The sequence below is a fragment of the Plectrocnemia conspersa genome, unplaced genomic scaffold (genome assembly GCF_051122295.1).
Source record: "Plectrocnemia conspersa isolate PC_06_02 unplaced genomic scaffold, ASM5112229v1 ptg000011l, whole genome shotgun sequence".
NCBI lineage: Eukaryota > Metazoa > Arthropoda > Insecta > Trichoptera > Polycentropodidae > Plectrocnemia > Plectrocnemia conspersa.
The window spans coordinates 29493204-29518584 of NW_028277175.1; the positions used below are offsets into that span (position 1 = coordinate 29493204).

Consider the following 25381-nt stretch of genomic DNA (forward strand, 5'->3'; position numbering starts at 1 on the left):
ATAATTAACTATCAAACCAAATCAACACGACACCTTATTAACAGTTTTTTTCAACATCCTATGAAAATTCATTTAAATTTCGCTGATTTTTTTGTGGAATCTGAAGATTTTTCTTTAATTTTTTTAAGGAGAAAAATGAATTACAGTTTTTAATAAATAAATAATGAAATAAAGCAAGCTTTACACTATATATTTTTAGTAATATGGTAATTCATTGAAATTGCAAATTATGTCTGATAAATTCATTTTTATTTTTTTCAAATACGTTGTTTAAATACTTTTTTAATTTAATTTAGTAGAATTGTTGGCTAATGAACGCAGACTATTTTTGCTCTGATACTTAGCAATATATTCCCACTTGCGAATAATTTCTGTTCGGTGAAGAAATATATATATATCCATACATTGGGTAAATACAAAAAACAGAATTATATAATAATCGTTCAATTAATTTTTGGAATAATTCTCAAAAAATGCATTTAAAATGATGATTATATTTTACACTAGTAGGTAATTTAGTATAAGTGTATGTTGTAATATACATTTTTATAGATCTGCAGTTGGTGTTGTGTGTATTCGAATAATATTTATCCAATTTGACTTGCAAATGTCTTCGAGTAACTCGAATTAAGAATAATAGGTAAACACTTGTATTTGTACGTCGTCTTATTCATAGTTCTAGACTTTTTTGGTATTCTAAATGAAGATGAGCATCACGGTAGCTAATGATTGATTTATATGTATATAAATAAATTGCGTTTTGTCTAGTTTAGTTACGATAAACACCACCGAAACGCTACTACATATCTACTTTACTCAATGCACAAATAAGCAAAACAATTCTTGTCCAATTTAAGCATTCGGCAAATAATTTATCTAATTCACGAATGAACTTTTCATGAACTAAGCAAATTTTTAGTCATTTCACGTAATAAGCCATTTCACCGATTCGGTGCAACATATTCATAGATTTAAATTAAATGGTGGTTTTACATTTTCTGATACATACTATAATATGTTTTATTGTTTTTTAGCCTATTATAAAAAAACTTCCCTTAATGTTGTTCATCACTAGATAAAATGCGTCGATAATACTTTGCTCTCGTCGGGTGGCGGGGGGGGGGGGGAAATAAATTTGAATAAACGATTCGGCGGCAACTTTGTTCCCGTCGTCGGTTGTCGGTTGCCGGTTGCCGGCAACTTTATTTTTCCGCACAGCAGGCCGAAACGGGGTGGCAGTTTGAAATCGAACAAGGGAGGCGCGGCATATCGAGCGCTCGGCGATCGGGAGCGCGCAAGCGATTTCGGTCCGTGCGCAGAGGGGCGCAAGGCGGAAAGCGGAGGGGGAAAAGTCGGGCCGGGGCACGTGCGACGCCTCGCGGGGCGACGGCGCGTCAGTGCAGCGGCGGCGCTCCGACGCGCGCGTCCTCCGCGTCCCGGCCGTGCGAGACCGCTCGCGCTTCGCGGAGAGGGGGGCGGGCGGATGGCGAACGCGAGGCTCTAGATGGGAGAGTTCAAGTTCGGCGGGGCGGGCCCCGAGGACGCCGCCGACGAGGAGCCGCGTCAGCCGCAGCCGCAGCAGCAATCCCAACAGGCGCCGCACCAGACGCACCAACCGCACCAGCCGCATCAGCCGCACCAGACGCATCAGCCGCACCAGCAGTGGGAGAGCAACGGCGCCCCGCGGCGCAACGGCTCGGCGCGGCCCCCGGGGGGCGGAGGCGCGTGGGCGCCCGCGTCGGCCGGCGGCTGGACGGGGGGCGCGGGCCCAGGCTCCGGCGCTCCGTGGGCTAGAGGCCGCGGCGCCAGGGGACCCGCGCCGCAGCCGCACTCCTCGCCGCCCAAGTTCCGGCGCTCCACCTCCTACCCGGGCAAGCCGCAGGGTCAGACGCAGCCGGCGCCGTGCGACGACGACCCGCAGCAATACCAGGTAGCGACGGCGGAAAATTATCGACCGCGCGCCCTCCTATTCGGGTCACCCGGACGACCCACTTTCCCGCGATCGATCAAAGCTCTTCCGAGTCGACGCATACCCTGCACGTCCCGTACACGCTCCCCGTACTTCCCGTACTCCCCATCGTTACTTGTTTTTTAATATTTATTTGTTGTTGTTGTTTTCATTTGTTTTTTATTTTATTTTATTTATTAATAAATACACGTATTTAACATTTGTGTTTTTCTCCAACACCACTCACCCGTCCCCCGTCCCCCTCCCCTCACGCTTTATATGCATATAGTAAACGTAGCTTGCGTGTGTGTATGTGTGTGGATGTGAAATTAACGCACGACTTTCAGGGTGACTAATCTGCGATTACAGCGCCATTTGCATTTTGCAGAATGCACGCGAGCCGCGCGACGAAACGTACCGGAGCTAATTTTTAGCGCTTTTGTCTTCTTCGCAGGCGTGTCAAAGTTGAGATATGCGGAGATCTATTTCGGCGGAGACGGTCGCCGCGCTATTTGCGTCCGCGGGCTATTTCCGTTTTAGCTCCTCTCGGCGCTATCGCTAGCTCCCGTCGCACCGGCGGTGAACTCCGCAACCTTGGGCTCGTTACGGACGAATCGTCCGCGGACAGAGAGGAAGCGCGTTTCCGAGAATTAGCGACGCATTTCTATCTCCCTCTTCCGAAATCAATTCAATTATCAAATTCAAATAAATAAGTTGCCTGGTGAGTATGGCAGAGCATCCATTTGTCTAGCTGTTCGAGTAGTCCATTTAATGCATTTTTTAATGGCCGTGTGTCATTATCAACTGAAGGAGGACGCTCACATTCCCACTATAAAAAAATGCACTACGTATGTTATAATAGCATACACTGGGCAGCCAGGCCTCTTTCAGTAGTTCCGTAAGGCTCGAGAGTTTCAGCCTATTCGAGCTTTGCTTCGGTACACTGCGCGGACTGATTCTTGACCTCCTACCTAGACTGTCTTACTCAGGTAAATCAGACAGGTGCGAAACTATTGATGATCTCCGACATCACAATCCATTCGCTTAGTGAGAAAACCCGAAAGAGAACTGATCAATAATATCTGACAGTAGGCTCAGAATTAGGAGAGTCCTATTGTTTCTGCTGATTTACTACCTGTTGTGAACTCGTACAAAATATGCTCTTATTTGCATCTATTCCATATTTAATTCAATAATAATAATAAAGGACAATTTAAATGAGTAATATTATTCCATAAAACGAATTATTTGCGCGTTGCAGTTGAACAGATTAGGTGCACGCGAGCAAGGATCAAAACAGTGAACACTTCATGAATAACTGTCTGCAACGAATCATTCTCCGAAGATTTACCTTACGTTAAATGAACAAACAATTTGTTTTATGGAACAAAGTATTTATTTAAATGCACATATCTCTCAAAATAATTATCAAAACATGCACTTAAACGTACGGAACCAAAAAAACACTACAGGTACAAATTAACCACGTTTAGATAATAGTGAAATAATGTTCTTGAAATTACATTTTCATAGTTGAAATTCAAAAACTCAAATTACTTTCCTAGAAACCTAATAGATTACACATTATTTTAATGCTCAAAATCCAGTTAAATCTAGATACTCTAGAAAGGATTCGATGAAAAAGCCAAATAATGTAGTTGAATAAAATATCTTAGCTTCAGAGATTGTAAGTCATTACAACGATACATATATAAAAAATGTAAGTCATAAATGTATTTTTATAAATCAGATGTAGGTTAAATTTACAGCCCTATTTAGTCGTGCAGCGCAAACTGCCATTTCATTTATAAAAAAAAACTATTACTGCGTAGAAATTTAGAGAAAAGCGCTACCGATATTTTTTAGTCGCTCCAGTATTTTCTACATTTTCAAAAGCTTCTTATATAAAATTCATTTAAAGCAGATCATATATGTACATATTTCAAACATAGAGCAATTGGTTTAACCGCGTCTTATCATTGGAGATTTTTTAAAACTTTTTACTAAAGAAATGAACAATATGTTGGACAGTACCAAAGATAGTTTCTTTGTAAAGTGAAGTACTACTCTAATAATATGATTTGTGTATTAGTTATATGCACTGTATGCAAACTGTGCATTTTTTAAAAGAGAGTTAAATAAAAATTATTGTGAATAAACCATAATTTGGTATATTAGATAATTAGAAATTCATTTAATCATCTTTTGGCCACGCAGTTTTTTTTAAAGTAACTGATACATGAAAATATTTTTGATATTTTATTATAATTGCTTTTTTGTTTCCTCGTAATTGAAGCCCGTTTATTTTAGCCTAACGGCACCCAGGTGACCACCTGTATTGCCTGCCGTTGGGTCGTCCCTTTTTGAAATTACTTTAATAAATATTTAATTAGAAACATACATATGTAGCATTTAAATTATTATACAAAAATGTATATTGATCTTTCGATTAAAAATAGCTAGTAATAGTTCATTTAAAATTTATAGAGATATTTTTCAGCAAATGGTGAAGCAATAGAGATGCATGAGAGTGGCTAACGCTTATTTAATTTGTAAAATTAAATAATAAATATAAACTGAGATAACATTGATTTGACTACCGACTCCGTAGCTTCAGAACTGCTTAGGTTACCTATTGCAGAGAAAATTTCAATGTAGCTTTCTAAGGCATAAACGTAGGGTAGAAAAGGTTTAACTTGGGGGCCTAGCGCGCTGACAAATTCATAAGAAAGATCTATCAAAAAACTCAATGGAAAAAATCCTTTCAGGAAGCCCAATTAAACTTCTGGACGCAATTTGTGCTTAAACCAGCAATACTTATTTCCCAATATCTGCATCGACATAACTGTTTTATGCAGTATCTAATAATAATATTCTAAAACGTACGAAACACGACGCCAGACATCGATTCTTATACGATTCTTGCATGCTTATCTTATCATGATTCTAGTTCGATTCTTATGTGATTTTTAAGCCACACAAATTTTATTAATAAAATAGCGGCAAATAGAATAAATAGCCTGCAGCTCGAAGTCAGAAAATAAATACCTCTAGTCAATTATTACTTATTCAGTTTAAAAATCGTTCTATGGACTGACTAATTCATTGAAAACATAGCAACAATCGCAAATTTATTTCGATAAAAACTGAAATATACCTTTGAGATAATTTTGATACTACTGTAAGGTTTTATTGAATTCTTTACTATGAAAATCCATTTTTCTGTATCATCACGCTGCACTCAAGATTAGTGGTATATGGCTCATGAACATGATACTTGTTGTAGTTTTTAAGATAAATACATTTAAAAACTAAATCTACCTTATTTCTGAGGCCAGTGCTGGGAGAATCACAAAAAAAATAAAAGACTCCCATGAAATTATAAGTAATATCCACTAGGAAGTTATACAGCGGTCCAACGTTATTTTTTACCGATTGTAGCGGTATTGGAAGGCATTGTCTGTATATCTGCTTAGTTCGTCTGTTACAGTACTTGGATATTTACACAATCGACTCGGAGTCAAACTTAAGTAGGGAGTAGAAATTGCAGAATGTTTTTCACTAACAATTCTGTTTGAGTAAGCGCGTTATCGTGGTGTAGAACATGATGCAATCGCTGTACCTGAAGTTATTCCAAGAGATCGTTACAAAAGGTTTGATTAACTTTCTTTAGAGTTTGGATGACGGTGTGCCATTCTTTGCTTTTATTACTTTATCTAAATTTAGTTTAAATCTCTTTTTGCCGGTTACCGGGGTAAGAGGATTTCTCCTGACAAACTTTAAACCGGTTATAGGTACCAGGTTTTTTTTACAAATTTCTTATTTGCTGATAAGGCTTTCTTCAGATTTTTTCGATCCTCTTTAAAAGTTTGTGGTACCTAAAAACATATTTTACTATAGAGAGCCTTCTTTAAAAGATTCCACATTATCTTATATTATAGCGGAGTGAGAAATTTTTTATTTATAATCAACAAAGAATAATAACAAGAACCTGAAAAAACGAAGCGATTTATTTAGTCGTGCAGCAAGATTTTTTTCAAAACTTGACCTTTTATTGTAATAAAATAAGAAAAATATTGAATTAATTACGGTAATATGAAAACCCTTAATACATGTACATGTAGAGGAGTTGGAGTTCCTACTCCACAGGACTGATTTCAAGCTATATTTCACATCATTGTGTGCACAATTGTTAGAAGAAATAATAATACAACACAAATATTTGACCCGTAAAAGTGAAATTCTAAACGAATCTATAAAAACGCATTATTTAGTGTCACACATGAAGCATGTAGAATATTAAGGCCGAACTCAATAAAGTGTATTTTCATATTTCCTAATATTTTTTATCAAATTTCGATATTACATCAGATACTATATCTATATATATCAGAAGTAAAATTTAAATATAAATGTAAAGTCGCAAAAAGATTTCCGGAAAGAGGAGAACAAATCGTTACCCTTTCATAAAGAAAATGTATTACGTTATACACATACGTGTCCTGTTTCATACACGAGGGATTGGAAATATTATGGGCAGACTCGGAAAAGTTTCCTTTTATTATTAATAAATAATTTTATATTGTGCAATTAATAAATAATTTTATATTGCAAATTGCTCAAATTTTAGGGATTTAAAGGCTCAAAGTGCAACGCGTGATATACATAACATACTCCCCCGACGGCGACGATGACTAGACCTGTGCGTTTAGTTAGCCCTTAACAATTTAAAAGTTTTACTTTTCTAAATTATCTCGAAACATGTATTTGTTGAATTTTCCCCAATAACGCTTTATACGTCCAAATCTCACAACATACAGACATCAGTACCAATTAAATTGCATAATTATTGACATAACACTTGTTTGAGAAGTAATTGAATCAGAATAAAAAATGCTGAATTAGTGCTACCGACATATAATGAGCATATCTAAGAAAATATGTGAACATTACTTCTAATAGAAAACTGATTTATGAAAGAAACCTCAGCAAAACGTAGGTAGTTAGTTATAAATGGTAGTCCCCTAACTAATTACGAATATGTGTTAGTCATAACGAATATCATTTTACTTTTTAAATAATAAAAGATATACCAAGATATTCGTTATAACAATCAAAATCTATGGCAAAAATGATAGCTACTTTATTTTTACAACTAGATTATGCTGTATTATCTTGTCTTAAAATATCTCAGCTTCTATTTATATACTAAAAATTCTATGAATTCACAGTTAGATATGTATTTTTATTTATTAAAAAATATATACATATGTAATAAAAAAAATAATCATCCGCAAATCCATTGATTAACGCCCCTCAAAACTCCGAGGCTGCGCTATCTTTGTCCTGATTCGTAGCTGAAACGATAATAAGTCATTTTATGATTATTGGCTGGCAGTTGATAAATTTGCGATGATGCACCGACACCGATCGACGCAAACGGCTGCGTCCTTTGCGAAACTACGCGCTAAGGCCTAAATTCGCTTCGGGTCTCTGTTTTGTTTTTAGCTGAAAGTAGGTCATGCGCATTGTGACGTCACGCGTATGCGCCAACCACCTACAATTGGATCGACCGAGTTCAGGACGCGACGAACTAGCGTAAAAATCTGTTGCAAAATGCGGCAAACGAGAGATTATATTGTGCATAATGTAGTGACACAACCGAGGTGTAAATATTTTAAAATTTGGGAAACGGCCAGAGTTCACGGACGTGCGCTATATTATTACCGCATAGCAGGTTTCGCGAGCACGCGATCGATTATGCAGCAGAAGAACATCGCGAAAGGGGAGGGGAAAATAAATATAAATACTCGTAGTAAAAAAAATCTGAGCGCATGATAAAATTCTATCCGCAATCTCAGTGCCGTGCGTTGATTTTTACTAGCAAGGAACTGCGCGTTGAGCTTTATTTGTCGATTATGCATCACTGTGAAAGAAGATATGAAAATAAAAAATATTATTTTTGCTTCTTCTTTTAAACAATTGTAAGATTTTAAGGAGTATAGACAAACGCTAATGCAATGCGTTGATTTTATAATTTAAGAACTGCACGTTGAGCGTCGATTATTGATTGTGAAGTGGGCGTAATACCGATATCGCCATGGACGTATCGTGTGATGGTGTTATCGCTACGCCCAACATTTTTTTTATAATTAGTGTCGCATTTAAACTATAAAATAAGTAATATTTCAATACTAACGCTACAGATATAAAATAATACAAATAAAGCTCTAGCTTTTTGAATATACATAAAGTGCGTATTATGGCGTTTTAAAATATGTTTTATGTTTTTTGCAGGAGCGGAGTCCTTTAGATGGAATGAGGTCGTTAGAGCATTATTTGACTGATATAATGAGGGGAGCTGGAGATACACCGGATCACCACAAAGGTAAGCTTTTTTATTTTTTTTTAAAAATATAACGCACACACAACGACAAAAATATAGCTATAAAAAGGTCCGGAAAATAATTTTAAGGTCACCAATGTGTCGCCAAATTTATTGTCATTTATTTTATTTCAAATAAAGAGGGGAAATGCATTTGAAATGATATATAATGAAGCAACGATAAATCAAACGTAGTACTTATTTATCATAAATCAGTAAGTGCAATTAAACGAGCACTAAAAGACCGAAGCCAGAGACTAGTATGGGCTGAGCTGCACGCTTTTTTCGCTATTTATACCAAACTCTATTTTTATGTCTCACTAGAATTATGACAATTCTTAATTCAGTTAAAACATATAACATAGTATTATAACTTAATTAATACAAATTAAACCGATAAAAATGCGACCCACAAATTTAATTTTATGCGCTGTTTTTTTTTGCTCAACAATCAAAATTACAATGTCGCAAAATTTTACGTTACACACATTCATACTCTTATTGTATATAGTATTAATAAATTATATAAAAATTAGAGCTGCGTTACCAATTGAAACTCAATTTATAGTAAGTTACTAAATAATTTTTACTATGCATAGTTACTTGAGTTTTAAATGGCCAAATAAATATTAAAATTTTATTTTTTATCTTTCGTTGTAACCTGACAGGCGTAAGCCTAATGTGTTACAACGGGGTAAATCTGTACCAAGTAAGTCAATTTGACATAATATGTACTTACAAGTAAGTGACATCTACATAATTAATTAATAATTATTATGTTTATTATAATTAATAATCAATGGATGTCGCTTTGCAGTAAAAGCCGGGTTTTAACCCTTTTACCTTGTTTGACGTCTCTATGCGTCATGGCGAACAAGGCCCAGACGCATTTTTGTATTAAAAATTTAGAATCTGCTACCGCAGCTTAAAACCACAAGCTTTAATCCTTTTTATCTATGCTATTTCGACAGTAAATAAAAAAAAACATTTAAATTTTCAGTAAGAAAAATTTCAGTTTAGAGCAATTACCTAATAACTTTGCTCCAGCAAAGCCAAATAACGTTGTTTTTATATTAAATTTACAGTTTGTAAATTTAAAAAGGTCACCTTTGTACATAAACTGATTTTCATAAATATGCCTAAGTTAAATTCGCTTACTTTGCATTTTATCAACTTTAATGCTTCATCGGTATCGGGTTAATCTTAATTGTAAAAATAAATAACAGATCAGTTATTGATAAATAATTTCTTTATAATGTACACATGTTTATAAAAGTGACATCATGTTTATTGCTTCTCGGTTTATTTTATTAGCGCTCGCGCCGTGCGCATTTTTTTCGTATAGCAACACTAATCTTCCCCACTGCACGTGATAACTGCAGACCTGTTCCGGTCCAAACAAATGACATTTCAGTCAGTGACAGCCGAGCAGCTGATTCGCACGCTCGTTGCCATAGTGGCCTAAATCGATTTTTGATATTTTATCGATTTGGTATTATTTCGTAGAAAATAAATAAAACGCGATTTTTTCACATCGAACGACACGTCGATAGCGAAATTTGTCGTTAGATAATTTTTTCTCTCGACTAAACACACAAACGGAAACGCATGATTACATCGCATGTGTCGTGTCGTACATATATTATATTATCAGTGATAATAACTGAAAACGGTATCAGCGCAATACGCGCTCGCACATCGAAATGCAATAACAATAATATAATTTAGCGCAATCTTGTCGTGTCGTTTCCGCGATAAATTTAACGACGCGGAGTATTATGCGCGTTTATTGAAAAAACATAACTTATTTTTGCACCGTCGCGAATTTTCATTCCGCCCGGCGCTTTTCAAGAGATAAGAAAGTGAATCGAATTAACTCTAACGAAAGTGAACTGTTTCAGTTTGTGAATTTAATTTAGAATGAGCGGCCATAATATCCGGTGTTTTATTATATAATAGCAATCACAATGGAATTATAACCGAGAGGATTTAATGATATAATTGAAGTGCGAGTAAACATGAACGAAACGTCAAACATGAGTTTAATGGGTAAGCAATTGTGTCGTAGAAAAGAATCGATACTTTTTTTTATGGCGTTTAATAAATTTTATGCCCACGTATGCGCCAATCGATATTGTTTTTTTATTCTGTCGGTAAATACGGCGTTACCGCAAAGTCAGCACGAATTGTGTTTGCCACTGCTACTCTGGCATTCTGTAACAATATCTATAGCTAGACTTACTTGTACGTCACAATTTATACATACGTCCCTAAGTACCAATTTATAGTTTTATCCCAGAATAATTTGAGAAATGCTTTACCAAGCTTAATTGTCATTTGAAATATGTAAAATGTATAATACAATTAGCTTTCAGCTTTTCAGAGTTTATGTTGTATAAAAAATTCAATACAAAAAATATAAATGTGTAAATACTGTACAATTTGGCTGATGAGCTAGAAATAGCTCATCACTGAACGTAATCAATATTTGATGGATTGGTTGAAAATATAATGTATATAAAATATACATTTTTTATGATCATTCAAGTCGATCAATTGTAGTAAAATAGAAAAGGATAAAAAACATAAAATTTATTGAAAGAAAAAAATCGCATTTTACTTTAGAAGTGTGAAAGTCTTGTACTGTTCGACTGTATGATTGCGTCAAATAATACACAATAATATGCAGTTATAAACGAAAGGCAGTGAAATTACGCATTAAAGGTTTTAAATAAATAATTTAATTTAATTTTTAGCCTGGTTTGCCACTTATAGCAAACGACATTCTTGTGTTATATTAATAATTTAGTGCAATAGTAATTATTTAATATGTTTGACCATTTTTACAATCATGCTGGTTCCGCTGCGATTAGTAATGCCATAATTAGCTTTTGAAATGGATCAATAATGTATGCAGACACCTAGTTTAAAAATATTTCTATTTAATTCCATTATAGTACGGGTGTCCTATAATAGAATCGAATTAACCTCATTTCTATTGATATCTAGTTAAATACAATATTATACAACCATTTATAATTGTATTTAATCGACTTAAATAAACAAATAATGTCACTTTTTTGATACAATAAATATTAACCTATATTCTAGAAAACTAACTTAAAAATATAATTTTATATTAATTTCTATAAAATCACAGTATATTTTTACAGACTTCAATATTTTGTTAATATTATTGACATACTAGCTTCCCCCCCCCCCCCGAGACATTTAAAATAAATGTGCTGAATTGAAACGCATATGTATCAATAAAAGTAACTTAAAATTATATCGATCACAAACTTCTAGAACCTGATCGTATACATAGGGACATCGTCACGGAGCAATTAAAACGCTATCCAAAGATTGGAAAAATGAATTATGCTTTGTTTCTGAAATGGATAAAAATAAGCTCCTCACATATTCTAGTTTTTTCAACAATAAAAAAACAATTCATTGATAGAAAATTAGCACTGAAGGCAAAATTAAATTTTAATAGATTAAATGAATTTGAGATTATTTTAGAATCAGTTGTTACAGAGTCGGTAATATCTAAATAACGAGGTAACTGAGAGGGGGAGCAGTGCAGATACCTTTTAATCAGCACGCATAGGCACTTTGCTCCTATCCTGTACACTGTAGTGTAGATATTGTGTGTACACAATTGACATTCTCGATCGAAGCTAACGACCACGGTGCTGTTGTACTCTTGTAATATATAGCGTACGCTATAGCGCAGTATACGCGCGCGTTATCGAGCGCTCTGAACATTAAATATAGACTCCGCGGGTGGGATTTTTTCCAGGGAGAGTTCCTAGGTTCGATATTGTGCAGTGTCTTAGGATAGGAGTCGATATTTGGCGGGGAACCGCGGTTCGTCGACCCGCTAACGCCCTACTTGCGAAAAAAGTCAACGCCAGAGCCAAAACGAAAGCAAACAAATTAAGTTCGACGACAAATTGCATTAGCGTTGCGCTGCGTTGCGGCCGTAGACGACAGGGGACGAGAGGAGCTCGAGCTCGGCCTTCGCTCATATTGCGATGTTACACTCCTATCAATTATGTCAGTTACACCTACTCCAACATTTGCTTACAGCGGAGTCGTCGTTACAACACAACAGATTTGGTCACCTTTCGCGAAACACTTGGGTAAACACATAGTCGTGCTCGCTCAATTATTTAGATACTATCGTGTTTCAGCCATTTTGAAAAATGTGCGCTTTCAGCCACTATGCTCGATCGATGTACAAACTTTGGCCGTAACCCTCCAATTTCGGGCTAGGTATATTTTTATTTTCCAACAGATACACCTGTACCTTCGATGTGGCGTAACGAGCGCAATTCGATAAGATAACGATTTCGTCACTCTGTTTGCGTCTGCTTGTTTGTTTTGACAGCGCGAAATCGTGCGAATTCCGCGAATCGTATTTCACATCGAGCCAAATTAGACGAAACATATTTTAACCCTTAATGTCATTAATTCGTTTTATTACGACGTGGTTGTCGACAAATGCCATATTTGAAAAACTTTACTTTTTTGTACAGTTACTTTTTTGAAAAAATGTATGTTTTAATTCTGACCACTTCAATGATGAAAAAACGGATATTTAAAACCTAAATATTTTCATAAAAAAGGTAAAATTAAATGAATATTAACAAAACTGATTTTGACCCTGAATGTTATTTCTTTCATTTATTACTAAAGATATAAAAATTACATTTAGCTCATCTATGTCTGTAATTAATGCTCGTTTACGATCAGGAAATACTCTAATAAACAAATTTATTTGCGAGAAATAAACTTGAATAGGATAAAAATAAGTAAGCAAATTTATATAATGCAAGCTTAAAATGCAATCAACCGCACTGTGCAGTAATTTCGAAACGATCAGGCCACTTTTTATACTTAGCAGACCACTGATTGGGTTCTGATTAAAGCAACACATCGATAAAGGCCGTGAATAAGTTGACAATTTGAGATGTACGAAATTTAAAAGTATTTGTTTTTTGCGCTCTGTGCTAATATGTCTTTTTTATTTTAAATATAATTAAAGTTGTTAATATAATAGCTAATTATGTAATGTAGCAAAATATATATAAAAAAAATTTACTCAATGAATGAGTGTTTCTTTATTAAATTAATGAAACCCGATATTTTTTATTTCTACGAATTATCATATAGTATTACCCTTAAATCATCACTTTGTGTATTCAATATAATATATTTAATATGCAAATAGTGATGGTTTAATGGTAGATAGTTATAAGAAAATAAGTTCTGCCGTTATATATATATTTATTTCTTATTAAACTTTGTCATTGAGTCGACACGAACAACGTCGTTTATTAATAATAAAAGATTGAAAATATACCTGATAAGCCAGTCCTGCATATTTTTTCAAAATGGCGGCTTTTAAAAACTCCGTTGAAAAATTCTAGAGAAATATTTATAAAATCGAAACAATTTGATTTTTCTAGTTAACTTACTCTTCGGCCATTGTCGAAAGATTTTTGAAATTGGCATAGAATTGGATTTTAGTTGGTAGTAAGTATGTAAGACAATGGTTTTTGTTATAGTGAAATAATAAATTCTGGAAAAGAGACGATCTAAATTCGGGTTTTAAGGCATCTGTGTAAAGTTAATTTATGATGATTACTTAGCGAAGATAAAATATTATAAACATATCAATTTATATTAAATTTGAAATGTTGATAACTAAAACAAGATAGTTATAATAATTCATCTCGTTGTATTTTTCGCAATTGATTAGTTTGTATTTAAATTCGCAAAAAGATTTGATGCGAAATATTGTAAATTTGTCAGAGCATCGCGTACGCTTTGTGTTCAATTTGTCGATAAACAAACGGCGCGCGCTTCCGGCCGCAGCAAGCACGAAAAGCGACCATTGACATGTGCGAAGGAAATTAAAAACGGAATTAATGCACGCGTATGTATTTGTTTGGACCCGCGAATCGATAAGCGAGACTTCCGATTGTAATTAGCACGAAAAGAAAGAATAAACAAACCTGAAAGGGAAAATTTGTCGCTGTGTGTGTGTTTGCGATCGAACGTGAATCGTTTTATTTACGGGTTTGATGTTGGTTTCCAGGTTACATCAACTGCAACGCGAACCTGCAATCGCTGTCGCATCTGCAAGGAGGTGAGTGCCAGAGCGCATGCGCATGCGCGGATACGTACGGGCGCGGGCCTGTAAATGGGTCTCCTCCGGCCTGAAATATATTCGGGCGCTCGGCCGTTGACCTGCCACGTGGTGCTCGGTGCGCGCCGGGGGGAGCGCGAGGGGGCGGAGGCTTTTCCGTAATGCGATAAATGCGTACGATGCCTACGCGCCCGCTAGCTGCTGCTCTCGACGCGGACTTTTCACAGCCGCGGAGGCTTTTCAGCGTCGAGGATCGCTCGAGTTACGCAACTTTTGCGGAGCAAAATCGATAGCGCGATGCAGCGGCCGGGGCCCGTTGACCTACATAGGGCGCGGCCGCTCTATTTACTTGCGAACGACTAGTTTGTTTATTGTTTTTATTTGCAAATTTTGGCCGTAACGCGCCCAGAGCTAGCCATCTTTTTCAGTCGATGGCAGCGCCCTCTTTTCTTTGGCATTACACTGTACGATGATTTTTGCCACAAAAATATATTTTACTTTGAAAAAATACTACCTGGCTTACGAACAACTATTACGCCAGCTTGCTTGTAAAGTATAGACAGGTGAAAGAAGAGTATATAATGTTTAAATTGATACAATAATTTAAAAGCATCTGCTAAGAACGGAGTAACTTTTGGGGGTTTCAGTGTCTTGTAAATCTAATTATGATTATAACGTCTCAAAGTGACTCGTTATAGCTGTCTTCGATGTATGTTGTTGAGATTAGATACTGCACTGAAGAATTGTACCCCTGTCATTAACATTTATTTCGTGCTCCTGGAAATAGCATTCGTTATCTTGCAGCGAGACGACCGACTCGCTTCAATATATTCCGCAATATTGGAAATTAGGTCATCGATTATTGATTGATTTCATGTAAAATAGTGCATAACATGAAATAGGAAACTACTGCTGATAGACATGTTCTTTGTATGCTTTTTTCTAAAAAAATATTGCTCAAACATTCCCAGCTATATTAGAAGCACCATCAAATCCGACGGCAATAATATTATCACAACGTAAGGCAAGAGCAGGCAGCTCTCATCAATAGTAGCTGCATTAGGGTAACTATATAACTGAACACATGACGAGAGAACACACGACTATTGAACGCACAACAGCTGAACACAGCGACAATTGTACACAATCCGCAAAGTTGGAAATATAATGAATAATATAAATTATAAAGCATTCATTTGGATCATTTATCCATCATGATTGTATATTAAAAAAAAAAATTAATATTATTTCTGAGAGCAACAAACATTTATATTTAGTTTCAGTTGATCATGAAATAATGACTATATAAAATTTATTTTTATCACAAAATTACTGATATTACTATCTGTATAATAATGATTCAATATTTTTTCGAGAGTCACAAACGTTTAAACTATGTAGTCAAAAATGACTCAAATGAATGCTTTAGAATTTCTTTTTTTAATACCATTTCAAACTATTTTTGGAATGTGCTCAATCGTTGGTGTGTTCAATAATCTATGAGTTCACTTATCACTGTGTTCAACTGTCGTGCGTTCAATAGTCTGTGTTCTGTCATGTGTTCAGATATCATGGAAACCTGCAATGGTCCAATAGAAATTGTCAAAAAATTTTCCACAGAAACTTTATCTTCCAAAACTCTTAATATTATAGCTCTATTACTGACATGTCGATGTAAGTTCTCCCGAAATACATAGACAATCGCTAAAAACAAGATTGAGGCTGTACGGGGATGCTCGGAAGACATCCCGCTTGAATTTTGTTTGGTCGAAAGGCAGTACTTTTGCAGTAGTTGCATAATGTTTAGGTTTTCTTTCGATCCCATTCGGGATTTCGCTATCATATGATGCGCGAACTGACGTAAGACTGACAGTTACGATCGAGTAACAACTATTGTCGTTTTCCGTCATCACTGATCGTTTATGGAGACGGATAATGTAAATTATAGAAGAATGATGGGTGAGATATGGTAGCAGTCGGTCATGCTCCGTATACCTGAAGCTGATACGAATTCATTACGAATACTAAGCTACTCATTTAAACTGAAAATAAAAATCACGGGAGTGAGAATCAAAAGCACATCCTAGCCCCACCTCACCAAGAGAAGAAAAACAAAGGTCATTTGGGATTTTTTCCCCGAGGGAGCTAAAAAAAGGTCATCACAAAAGAGTAGGTACACGAGAAGATATCGATATTGTGTTAAATATAATCAAATGGCGCTCTCATTCGGAGTAAATGCCGCCCCCGTTTGAAGTAATTGACGCTTCTTTTGGGGCTGGCACCCCGGGTGACCACCTATAGCCCGCTCCTCGGGCTGGCCCTGACCGTTGATCTCTTTTCTTATGAAAGGCATACATCCTCACATATGCTCAGGGGCTGACCAAGGGATTGATTGAATGAATTATTGACCAGACGATTTGAATAAGGTGACCAGATTTTGAAAATATCAAAGGAGGACACTAAATAAAGGTCACCGCAGACATTTTTGTTCGTAATCAAATAAAAATGTCTTGGTGCCTTATTTTATATCCCGTTGCATCGAGAGGCATCATTGAGAGGCACCGTCGTTTTGTAATAATAGCTTCGATCGTATAAACCTCGTTTACATTAATTGCAATGAGTCATATGATTATCGTCTTATTCAAAAACTTACCTTAAATTTGACACGTACGGTTGGTTAAACAATATTTTTAGAAATATTGGCAATATTCCGAAACGTTAGTACAAATAATAATAACAAATTATACATTATTTTTATCATTTGATGGTTTATTATTTCGATAAATATGCAAATTTGCAGTGCATATATTTACATATATTTCGAGAATTAAATATTATTCAACCTGTGGCAGCAATAACTAATTTTGCCCATCATGCCATGTTTTTAATAACATTATTGTGACAGACGTCTATTAGTTTTTATATTATTTGCACCTTCTTAGTAATCATTTATAGGTTATTTTATTTCAAACCGGCGAGTTTTCATTATTACATTTGCTTCGATAGCCTTGTTTATGCGTAAAGTTATAGTTGGGATTATTTGGGAATTGGTATCTCTACTGTTATCGTTAATATTATACAGGCATCCTGTGCCGTGTCATAATGCTTAAAGGTGCTTCTCCCTTTCCGCGATGTAGTATTTATGAATTTCTCTCCAACAAATTGCGATTTACCCAACACGTACTGGACGGTTGATTCTTTGTAAATATATTTCTCATGCCTAAAAATGAACGAAATACTGTTAAAATGTACTTTGTTTTGTTTTACAAATAAAATAAATCAATTCGCCATCAGATACCGGCGTTTTTATCGATGCGATTCTTACAAGAATCTTTTTAGATTTTTAAAAAGAATACGGCGCAAAAAAAGTTGTTATGGCCAAACTATGAATTTAAAAAATCATCCCTGGTCAGTGAACTCGTCGTTAGGGCCGCCGCGGTGTCGCTTCTTTCGCGGGTCGTTCGAAGTGATTTCGCTCGATGGACGTCCTGATCTCCTCGGCCGCCTCCAAGCGGTATCCCTCGGTCCCATCCTACATCCGCGTCACCCAAGGCAGTCGAAGGCGAAGTAAGTTTCCGCGTTTCCGATTCGATCCCCGAACCGCTAGTCCCAAGCGACGACGTCGACGACCGAGCCGGCTCCCGGGGGCGGAGGCTGCGCTCCCCGTTTCAAAGGTCCGCCGCGCGAGAGGGCGCCGCGTCGTAACATTCCGAATTGTGCTTCTCACGCATTTTCCGCCTTTTCGAAAATTCGGGCAATCCGCCATTTTGGAAACACACGCCATTACGAAACTGACCTGCGTTTATTTTTTCAGTCACCTATCCGTTCTTCTTGGGACGCGATGATAAAGTAACCGGAATGGTGCCCGGAGGACCCGGTGAGGCTGCGACCGATCACGCGGCGCTGTCTTCTGCAGGTAAATTCTTCAGTCGAAAATTCGAGCCAGTGGTTCTCAAACTATTCCCAGACGGAACTAAAGTTGCACATACCGGCAACGACTGAAAGTACTATTTCTATCGAAATATATCTAAAATGCGCTTCCGTTCTATTATATCTAAATCTTGGTTTCCTCGTTCAATGATATTTTTCAACATTTTTTTTCTATGGGTTTGCATATAAATGTAAAGTATTATTTAAACTCGACATTTGACCGTAATGTGGTAAAAATAAAAAGGTAGTTAGCACATACCTTATTCTTACATCTGTTTACTGTTTACTCTTTTACGGCTCGGCATAATTTGTAAACACAATAATTATTTTCTGTCCGAACGCATAATTGTATGTGCATAAAATTATTTCATACTCATTCAAATTTGACAATACTGCAAAAGAACATGTTCAATAGAAAAATGCAATAAATCTTTCCTAGACAATAATACATTTTTTAAATGTTTTTATTTGTATTCCAAATTAATTTCTACCAAATTTTCAAACTATATTAATTGCTACGATAATATAATATAATAACAATATAATTTATTCAACGAAACATATGTAATCAAAGCTAATTTGTATATTCACGGTTTATACATAATTAAAAAAGATAAAGTAAAAAGATTCGATTGTCTCATAGAATAAACTTGAAACCAGAGAAGGCCCTTTCGACACTTACTCGTGTTGCCGGAGCTCCTAAAAACCATTGCAATTTTATATAAATGAGAATATGTATTTTTATTTTCCTCCCAAAATTCTAAAATATCTTTTTTTCTGACTAGCATTTGTACATAGTTAAAGTTATTCAATATAAATTCAATGTCCATATCTGTAGAAGTAGGAAGTCTCTACTGCCAATTATTTACTTCATCGGACATTTCAATAGAGCTATAGTCTATTTATTTTCAAGAGTCAGTGCGCAAGAACATTGTTTAACGCGTAATCAAAATGTGCTCTTAAATTTCTGCCTTGTGCTTGGTCGTTCTCAATGAAACGATTGATCTTACGGCGAACGACCAATCACAGGGCAGAAATTTAAAAGCATGTTATGATTACGCGTTAAACAAAGTTCTTGCGCACTGACTCTTGAAAATAAATAGACTATAGATGATTGTTCATTTGTGATTTCACTTTTTGTGACTGCGTGTTTGAACATGGATCAAACCGATATTTTTTCGGTTCAGCTCAGGTTTTCGTTCGTATCCTTTACCGTCGATTGATTTAACTTTTATATTTTTTTTATTTATGTAATTCCGCATGAGTAGAAAATTACTCATTCTGCGGTTACAATTCTAACCAATTAACGCTTCATATTTAATGAAGCGTCAATCGGTTAGAATTATTATTATATATTATACATATGTATGAGATGGAACCGACACTTCCTTACACTGATTTCAGTTTTTTGGGTATGATCAATTTAAAATAATTTGCTGTCAGTTATTTTTTATTGATTATGTTCTATCTTATATTTGTAAATTTATATATTATAATTAAAGACTGATGTACCTGTAATTTTTAAATAGCATATACAATTTTATTTTTATGCTACAGAGCTTTAAAAACTTAGTTTAAATGTAAAATTATACATTGATTTCGATAGTTGAATGAGTTTATTTTGTTATTATAACACATTTTATCTGATTCTGAATCAGTGTATAATTTTCATTATATACCTGATCACTTTTTTTATTATTAAATCTTCCATTGTATCATGACTGACATGAGTACAAATCATTACAATAAAGTAAACACAATCAATAACTACATACTAAGTAGTGAGACATCAGATTATATCTGTTTTATTAATTATAATTTATTATTATAGTTTACAATTGACAGATCTCACTGCAAAACCTAGCTCGATTTTTAAATTTATAATTCATGAGGTTAGGAAAATCTAGGAAAACGTAGTCTGTGATGGTCGATAAAAATAATAATTGTATTTTATTCACTTATTCTGATCCTCCTGACGTTGATTCGAATCCAAGTCTTACGGGTATTAGTTTAATTTCATTTTCTATATATTTATTTATTATATTGACTTATACCACTGATCCATTATACCAACTTGTCACAAGAAACCGTAAAAAATATGAAAAATTATCTAGCAATATAAAAAACAATATTTGGTATATAAAGCACTCTTCGAAGGAGATATACATGATAATATCAAGATTTCTATTGTTATACATACACCTAAAATAAAAAATAGTAAAAGGTTGAAGAAATGAGACCAATTAACATATTTCCTTGTATGGAAGAAGTAGTAATCAAACAATTAAAGGATCTTATTGTTTCATAACATATTCTATGTGAATGACAATCGGGGTTATGTACAAAATCATTGGAGCACTTTTCTTGGATTTTAAAAGAGCTTTCGTAACATAAGTATAATATTGAAGAAATAAGTGATTATATGTATAAGTGAAATAGTGTTAGGATGGTTATTAAAAAAAGTTATTTAAAAATGATAAAAATACAAAAAAGTAAAAATAAATTATGCTTATTCCAAAGTGAAATTAATATTTCAAGGTGTGCTACAGGGGTTCAAATTAGGACCATTGTTGTTGATAATATATATTAATGAGCTCATTAATAAAATAGAAAAATTACGACACTAATTTATGTTGTAGATAACTTAAATAATGAATTAAGCATAATAGAAAGAAAGTAATTGTAGATAAAAGAATAAATTTAAAGAAACATTGTATTACATAATCAAAAACATTGGTAGAAAAATAGATATAATATCTAGGATGAGAAATATGTTTTATATTGCCTTACTTAAATTATTGTGCAACAATATTATATATGCTTAATAATTTAGATAAGACGATGTTGCAAAAATTACAAAATGGGGCAGTGAGAGTAGTTTTAAATAAAAATAGATTTACTAATTGTAGAAGATTGAAAGATTTGAATGGAAGTTGGAAAATAATCAGTATTTTAATAAATATTTAATAAGAAATACTAATGTACATTGATTTAATACTAGAAATACTGATAATTTAAGGATAGATATGTACAAGAAAAGGGGAATATTGTACAGAGTTTAAATTTGTATAATCACAATATATAATCAGCAATAATAAAAATGTAGCAAGTTTCCTCAGTGGTATAAAAAAAACCCTTCTTGCATTAGGAGATGAATTATAATATTAAAGTTGTTTTTTTTATATTCTGTTTATGTTATATTTTATATGTATGTTTTGACTATAAACAATTAAATAAATAAGAAAAGTACTATGATAACAAAAATAATGATTATGTGAAAAGATATTGAACAATAATTATATATAAAATTTTACTTTTTAAATCTATATTTATAATCTTGATCCTAAAAATTAGTTCTAAATCATTTAAATAGTACTGTATCAGTAAAAAATAAAAATCAGTCATAAAAATTAAAAAAAAATCATGCAACTTTACTTAATTATTACGTAATACAATGTATATAATAATAAAATATTAATCCTGTTATATATACATACATTTTATTTTAAGTGTTAAACTTTTTACTGTTTTTTCAATAAATGATTCGACAATGTGTATAAAACGCGACTATCAACGTAAACTAATACAACTGATGTCATAACGAAGTATTATATTTTATTGGCAAAAAGGTATACAATTGTACAGTGTAATAGCCGTAATTATTTCGTGGCTTATTAAACGATTGAACCTTCATCTTCCCATTACATTTTGTTTATTACAAATCCTAATAAAATAACTCATTAACATTACATATAACAAGCAATATCTTTCGAGAATCATGCATTGTGTTCGAACTGTCTTGAATCGATTTTACGTTAGCGTGTACAATTGTTTTAACGCTAGCGTAATAATTAACTATTTATTGCAATGACGATAACCTTATCGTAACTCAATTTTCTATCATTTTAGGTTTATCGGTGATGGTGGGAGGTTCACCGGCGAGATCGTCTCCTACGAGCGGCGGCTCGGAACCTAGTACCGAACGATTTTCACGGAAAGTGTTCGTCGGAGGTCTGCCCCCGGATATCGACGAAGGTATTGTTTTTTTTTTATTTAGTGCCGCACAAGGCGTATTATTAGAACTAATCGATCCGTTTGATATGAATTACAGATGAGATTACTTCGTCGTTCCGGCGATTCGGCGCGCTGGTGGTCGACTGGCCCCATAAAGCCGAGAGCAAAAGTTACTTCCCGCCCAAAGGATACGCTTTCCTTTTATTTCAAGTATGATTACAATTATTTACGAATAAATAGACAACGTCGGATTGTATTAATTATGCTCGTTTTTGCGGTAGGACGAGTGTTCCGTTCAGCAATTGATGGACGCTTGTATAACAGACGAAGAGAAGCTGTATTTGTGCGTTTCTTCGCCGACGATCAAAGATAAACCGGTACAGATTCGGCCGTGGAGACTCGGAGACGCCGACTTTGTCCTCGATGCGAGCATGCCGCTCGATCCTAGGAAGACTGTATTCGTCGGCGGTGTTCCTCGTCCGCTCAAAGCCGGTGAGTATTTTTAAATAATTGAAATAGGCAGTTTTAGTGCTTACAAGATATTAATAATTAAATACAATTTCAGTCGAGTTGGCGATGATCATGGACCGTCTGTACGGAGGCGTATGTTACGCCGGAATAGATACCGATCCAGAATTGAAATATCCAAAGGTATGAAGCCATAGAGTCCCCTCCGATTCTGTCAATAGAGAATTGTGCACGTTTATAATTTATTTTAATTCTGCCATAGGGTGCCGGTCGCGTTGCGTTCAGCAATCAACAGTCATACATAGCTGCCATATCTGCCCGTTTTGTTCAACTTCAACACGGTGATATTGACAAAAGAGTAGAAGTGAGCACGCTCGACTACGAAACGGTATGCCAACTCTTTTCTCGTTTATTAATGATATTAATGTTTCATTTCAGGTTAAGCCGTACGTATTGGACGATCAAATGTGTGATGAATGTCAGGGTGCGCGTTGTTCCGGTAAATTTGCTCCGTTCTTTTGTGCAAATGTTACCTGTCTACAGGTAAGTTTTTTTTATTTGCGTACAAATAATGGAAGTTTTCAAGATTAACGGATTGATTGTTATATATAATTTTCAGTATTATTGCGAGCATTGTTGGGCGGCTATTCATTCTCGACCCGGAAGAGAGTTCCACAAACCGCTGGTCAAGGAAGGCGCGGAAAGACCGCGCGCTGTGCCCTTTCGTTGGTGTTAGCCACTCGTTAAGTTCAAACGCGACACGCGGAAACTCCAAACCGTACTGTTTATATCGAAATCGATTTGAATCGGCAACGTTTTTGACTAGGAAACCTAATTAATAATGGAATTCTTATACATATATATACCGGCTATAGGAAATTTTATAAACGGAAACTACTAGCAAATACATCGTAATTTATTACTTTTAGTGTACACTTTTATATACGTCTAGTTTTAAAGACAAGTCGATAGGTGTTTCTCTCTCGAATTTAAACTATTGAAAAAAAAGTATTATTATCGTTCACCTCTTGAGATATTTCCATTTTTTTGAATAACGTTTGTTAAAACTTAACGATAACTTTAGTTTAAGTGCGACTAAACCTTGTTTTCTTTTTATAATTTTGTGTTAACGTTTGGTGTCAAAAAGGTTTCCCAGTTCACATCGGTTGACTGTATTGAAAAATTGAATTAGTTCCTCGATCGCTTAACGAGTGCGGTGATCTTTGTGCAATAGTTCAATGAGAAGTCTTCTTAGAAGATGATTTTACGATTACACTAATTATTATTACAATTATTATATTCTTAATTGATTAAACTTTGTTACGTATGTGTAATTTAAAAGAATTGTTGATTTTAAAACATCACTAGATTTAATTGAACCAAAAAAAGAGTATAGATTTGATTACTGTTTAGCGTGATCGAATCGAAACGGTGTCGAATAAGCTGACTGACTCGTCGGTTCGCTAGAAGAAACTCGTAATAGGGAATATTTTTTTGATACCGGGATCGTAAAGTGCAAAGACGCCGGTTCGGATATGATCCGGGCCAAGACGATGAATTTTTGTGTTTTTGATTTTTGACTCGTCGAGACGGCTTTTAGTTGTTTGTTATATTTTTTTCGTCACATCCGTTGTTTGTTGCTAAGTATTACTATATAAGTTAGCGCTTTTGACGATTTTGTAAGAGCCGCTCCGTAAGCTATTGACTGTTTCAGCGCCGAGCGGCGAAATGATGAAATCATTCGATTGTAAATTATTCGTTGAAACTATATGATGTATAGGCCATTATGTGCAATAATATGTATTTAAAAATTGAGTGCGGAATGTCTGATTTTTGCAAAAACTATTTTTAAAATCGTGCGATTTTAAAAGACTTATGAATACGTTGTTCCGTGCGAGTAAGAATATGTTGTTTATTTAATTGAAAATGAATTTCTTTTATTTTTTTTTTTGTTAAATTTTGTGAATTTAATATATTTTTTAATTAGAAGGTAAAGTGTTGTGACACTGTTTTCGAACTAGACGAAAGAGTATTTAAAATGTATGTATGATACATATGTATTTTTTAAAAATTGTGCAAAACTTAGGCGAAATTGATATTCGAATCACAATCACAAACACACACGCGCGCGTTGTGATCGTATTTTTTATGTGACATAATTTTAATGATCGCATATTATTATAGTTAAAAAAAGGTAAATAATTATAAAAATGTGCAAAACGCGATTATCGGATCTGATTCATAATCACCTTTTGTAGTTTTCGGTGTTTTTTCGGGCGGATTTTTGTATTTTTATATTTTTGTATTTCGCCGTCGATCGCTCTTAGGTGTCTACTGTATATCTCTCGTATCTCAGCTCATTATAATTTAAAAAAAATATATAGTTGAAATTAACGTAGGGATAAATTAAATTATTAATTAATATTTATTATTATATATATATATGTATGTGAGATATATGTATATGTATATATGA

At 34.7% G+C, this 25381-nt stretch overlaps 1 protein-coding gene across 10 annotated transcripts; it reads left to right on the top strand.

Moving 5' to 3' along the window:
• The first annotated feature begins 251 nt into the window (after positions 1 to 251).
• orb2 (cytoplasmic polyadenylation element-binding protein orb2) lies at positions 252 to 24295 on the top strand. 10 transcript variants are annotated; one of them, XM_088198671.1, is made up of 11 exons: positions 252 to 1930; positions 8246 to 8336; positions 14443 to 14493; positions 18308 to 18409; positions 22333 to 22458; positions 22535 to 22647; positions 22719 to 22929; positions 23003 to 23088; positions 23168 to 23269; positions 23344 to 23448; positions 23525 to 24295. In XM_088198671.1, exons 1-11 carry the CDS (start codon positions 1505 to 1507, stop codon positions 23639 to 23641), a joined length of 1530 nt encoding a protein of 509 aa, XP_088054797.1. In that variant the 5' UTR covers positions 252 to 1504; the 3' UTR covers positions 23642 to 24295. The 10 variants fall into 10 exon arrangements, with proteins under 10 accessions (XP_088054797.1, XP_088054798.1, XP_088054801.1 ...); XM_088198675.1 differs by lacking the exons at positions 252 to 1930; positions 8246 to 8336 and adding exons at positions 9746 to 9825; positions 10235 to 10382; XM_088198672.1 differs by lacking the exon at positions 18308 to 18409.
• The last annotated feature ends 1086 nt before the right edge of the window (positions 24296 to 25381 follow it).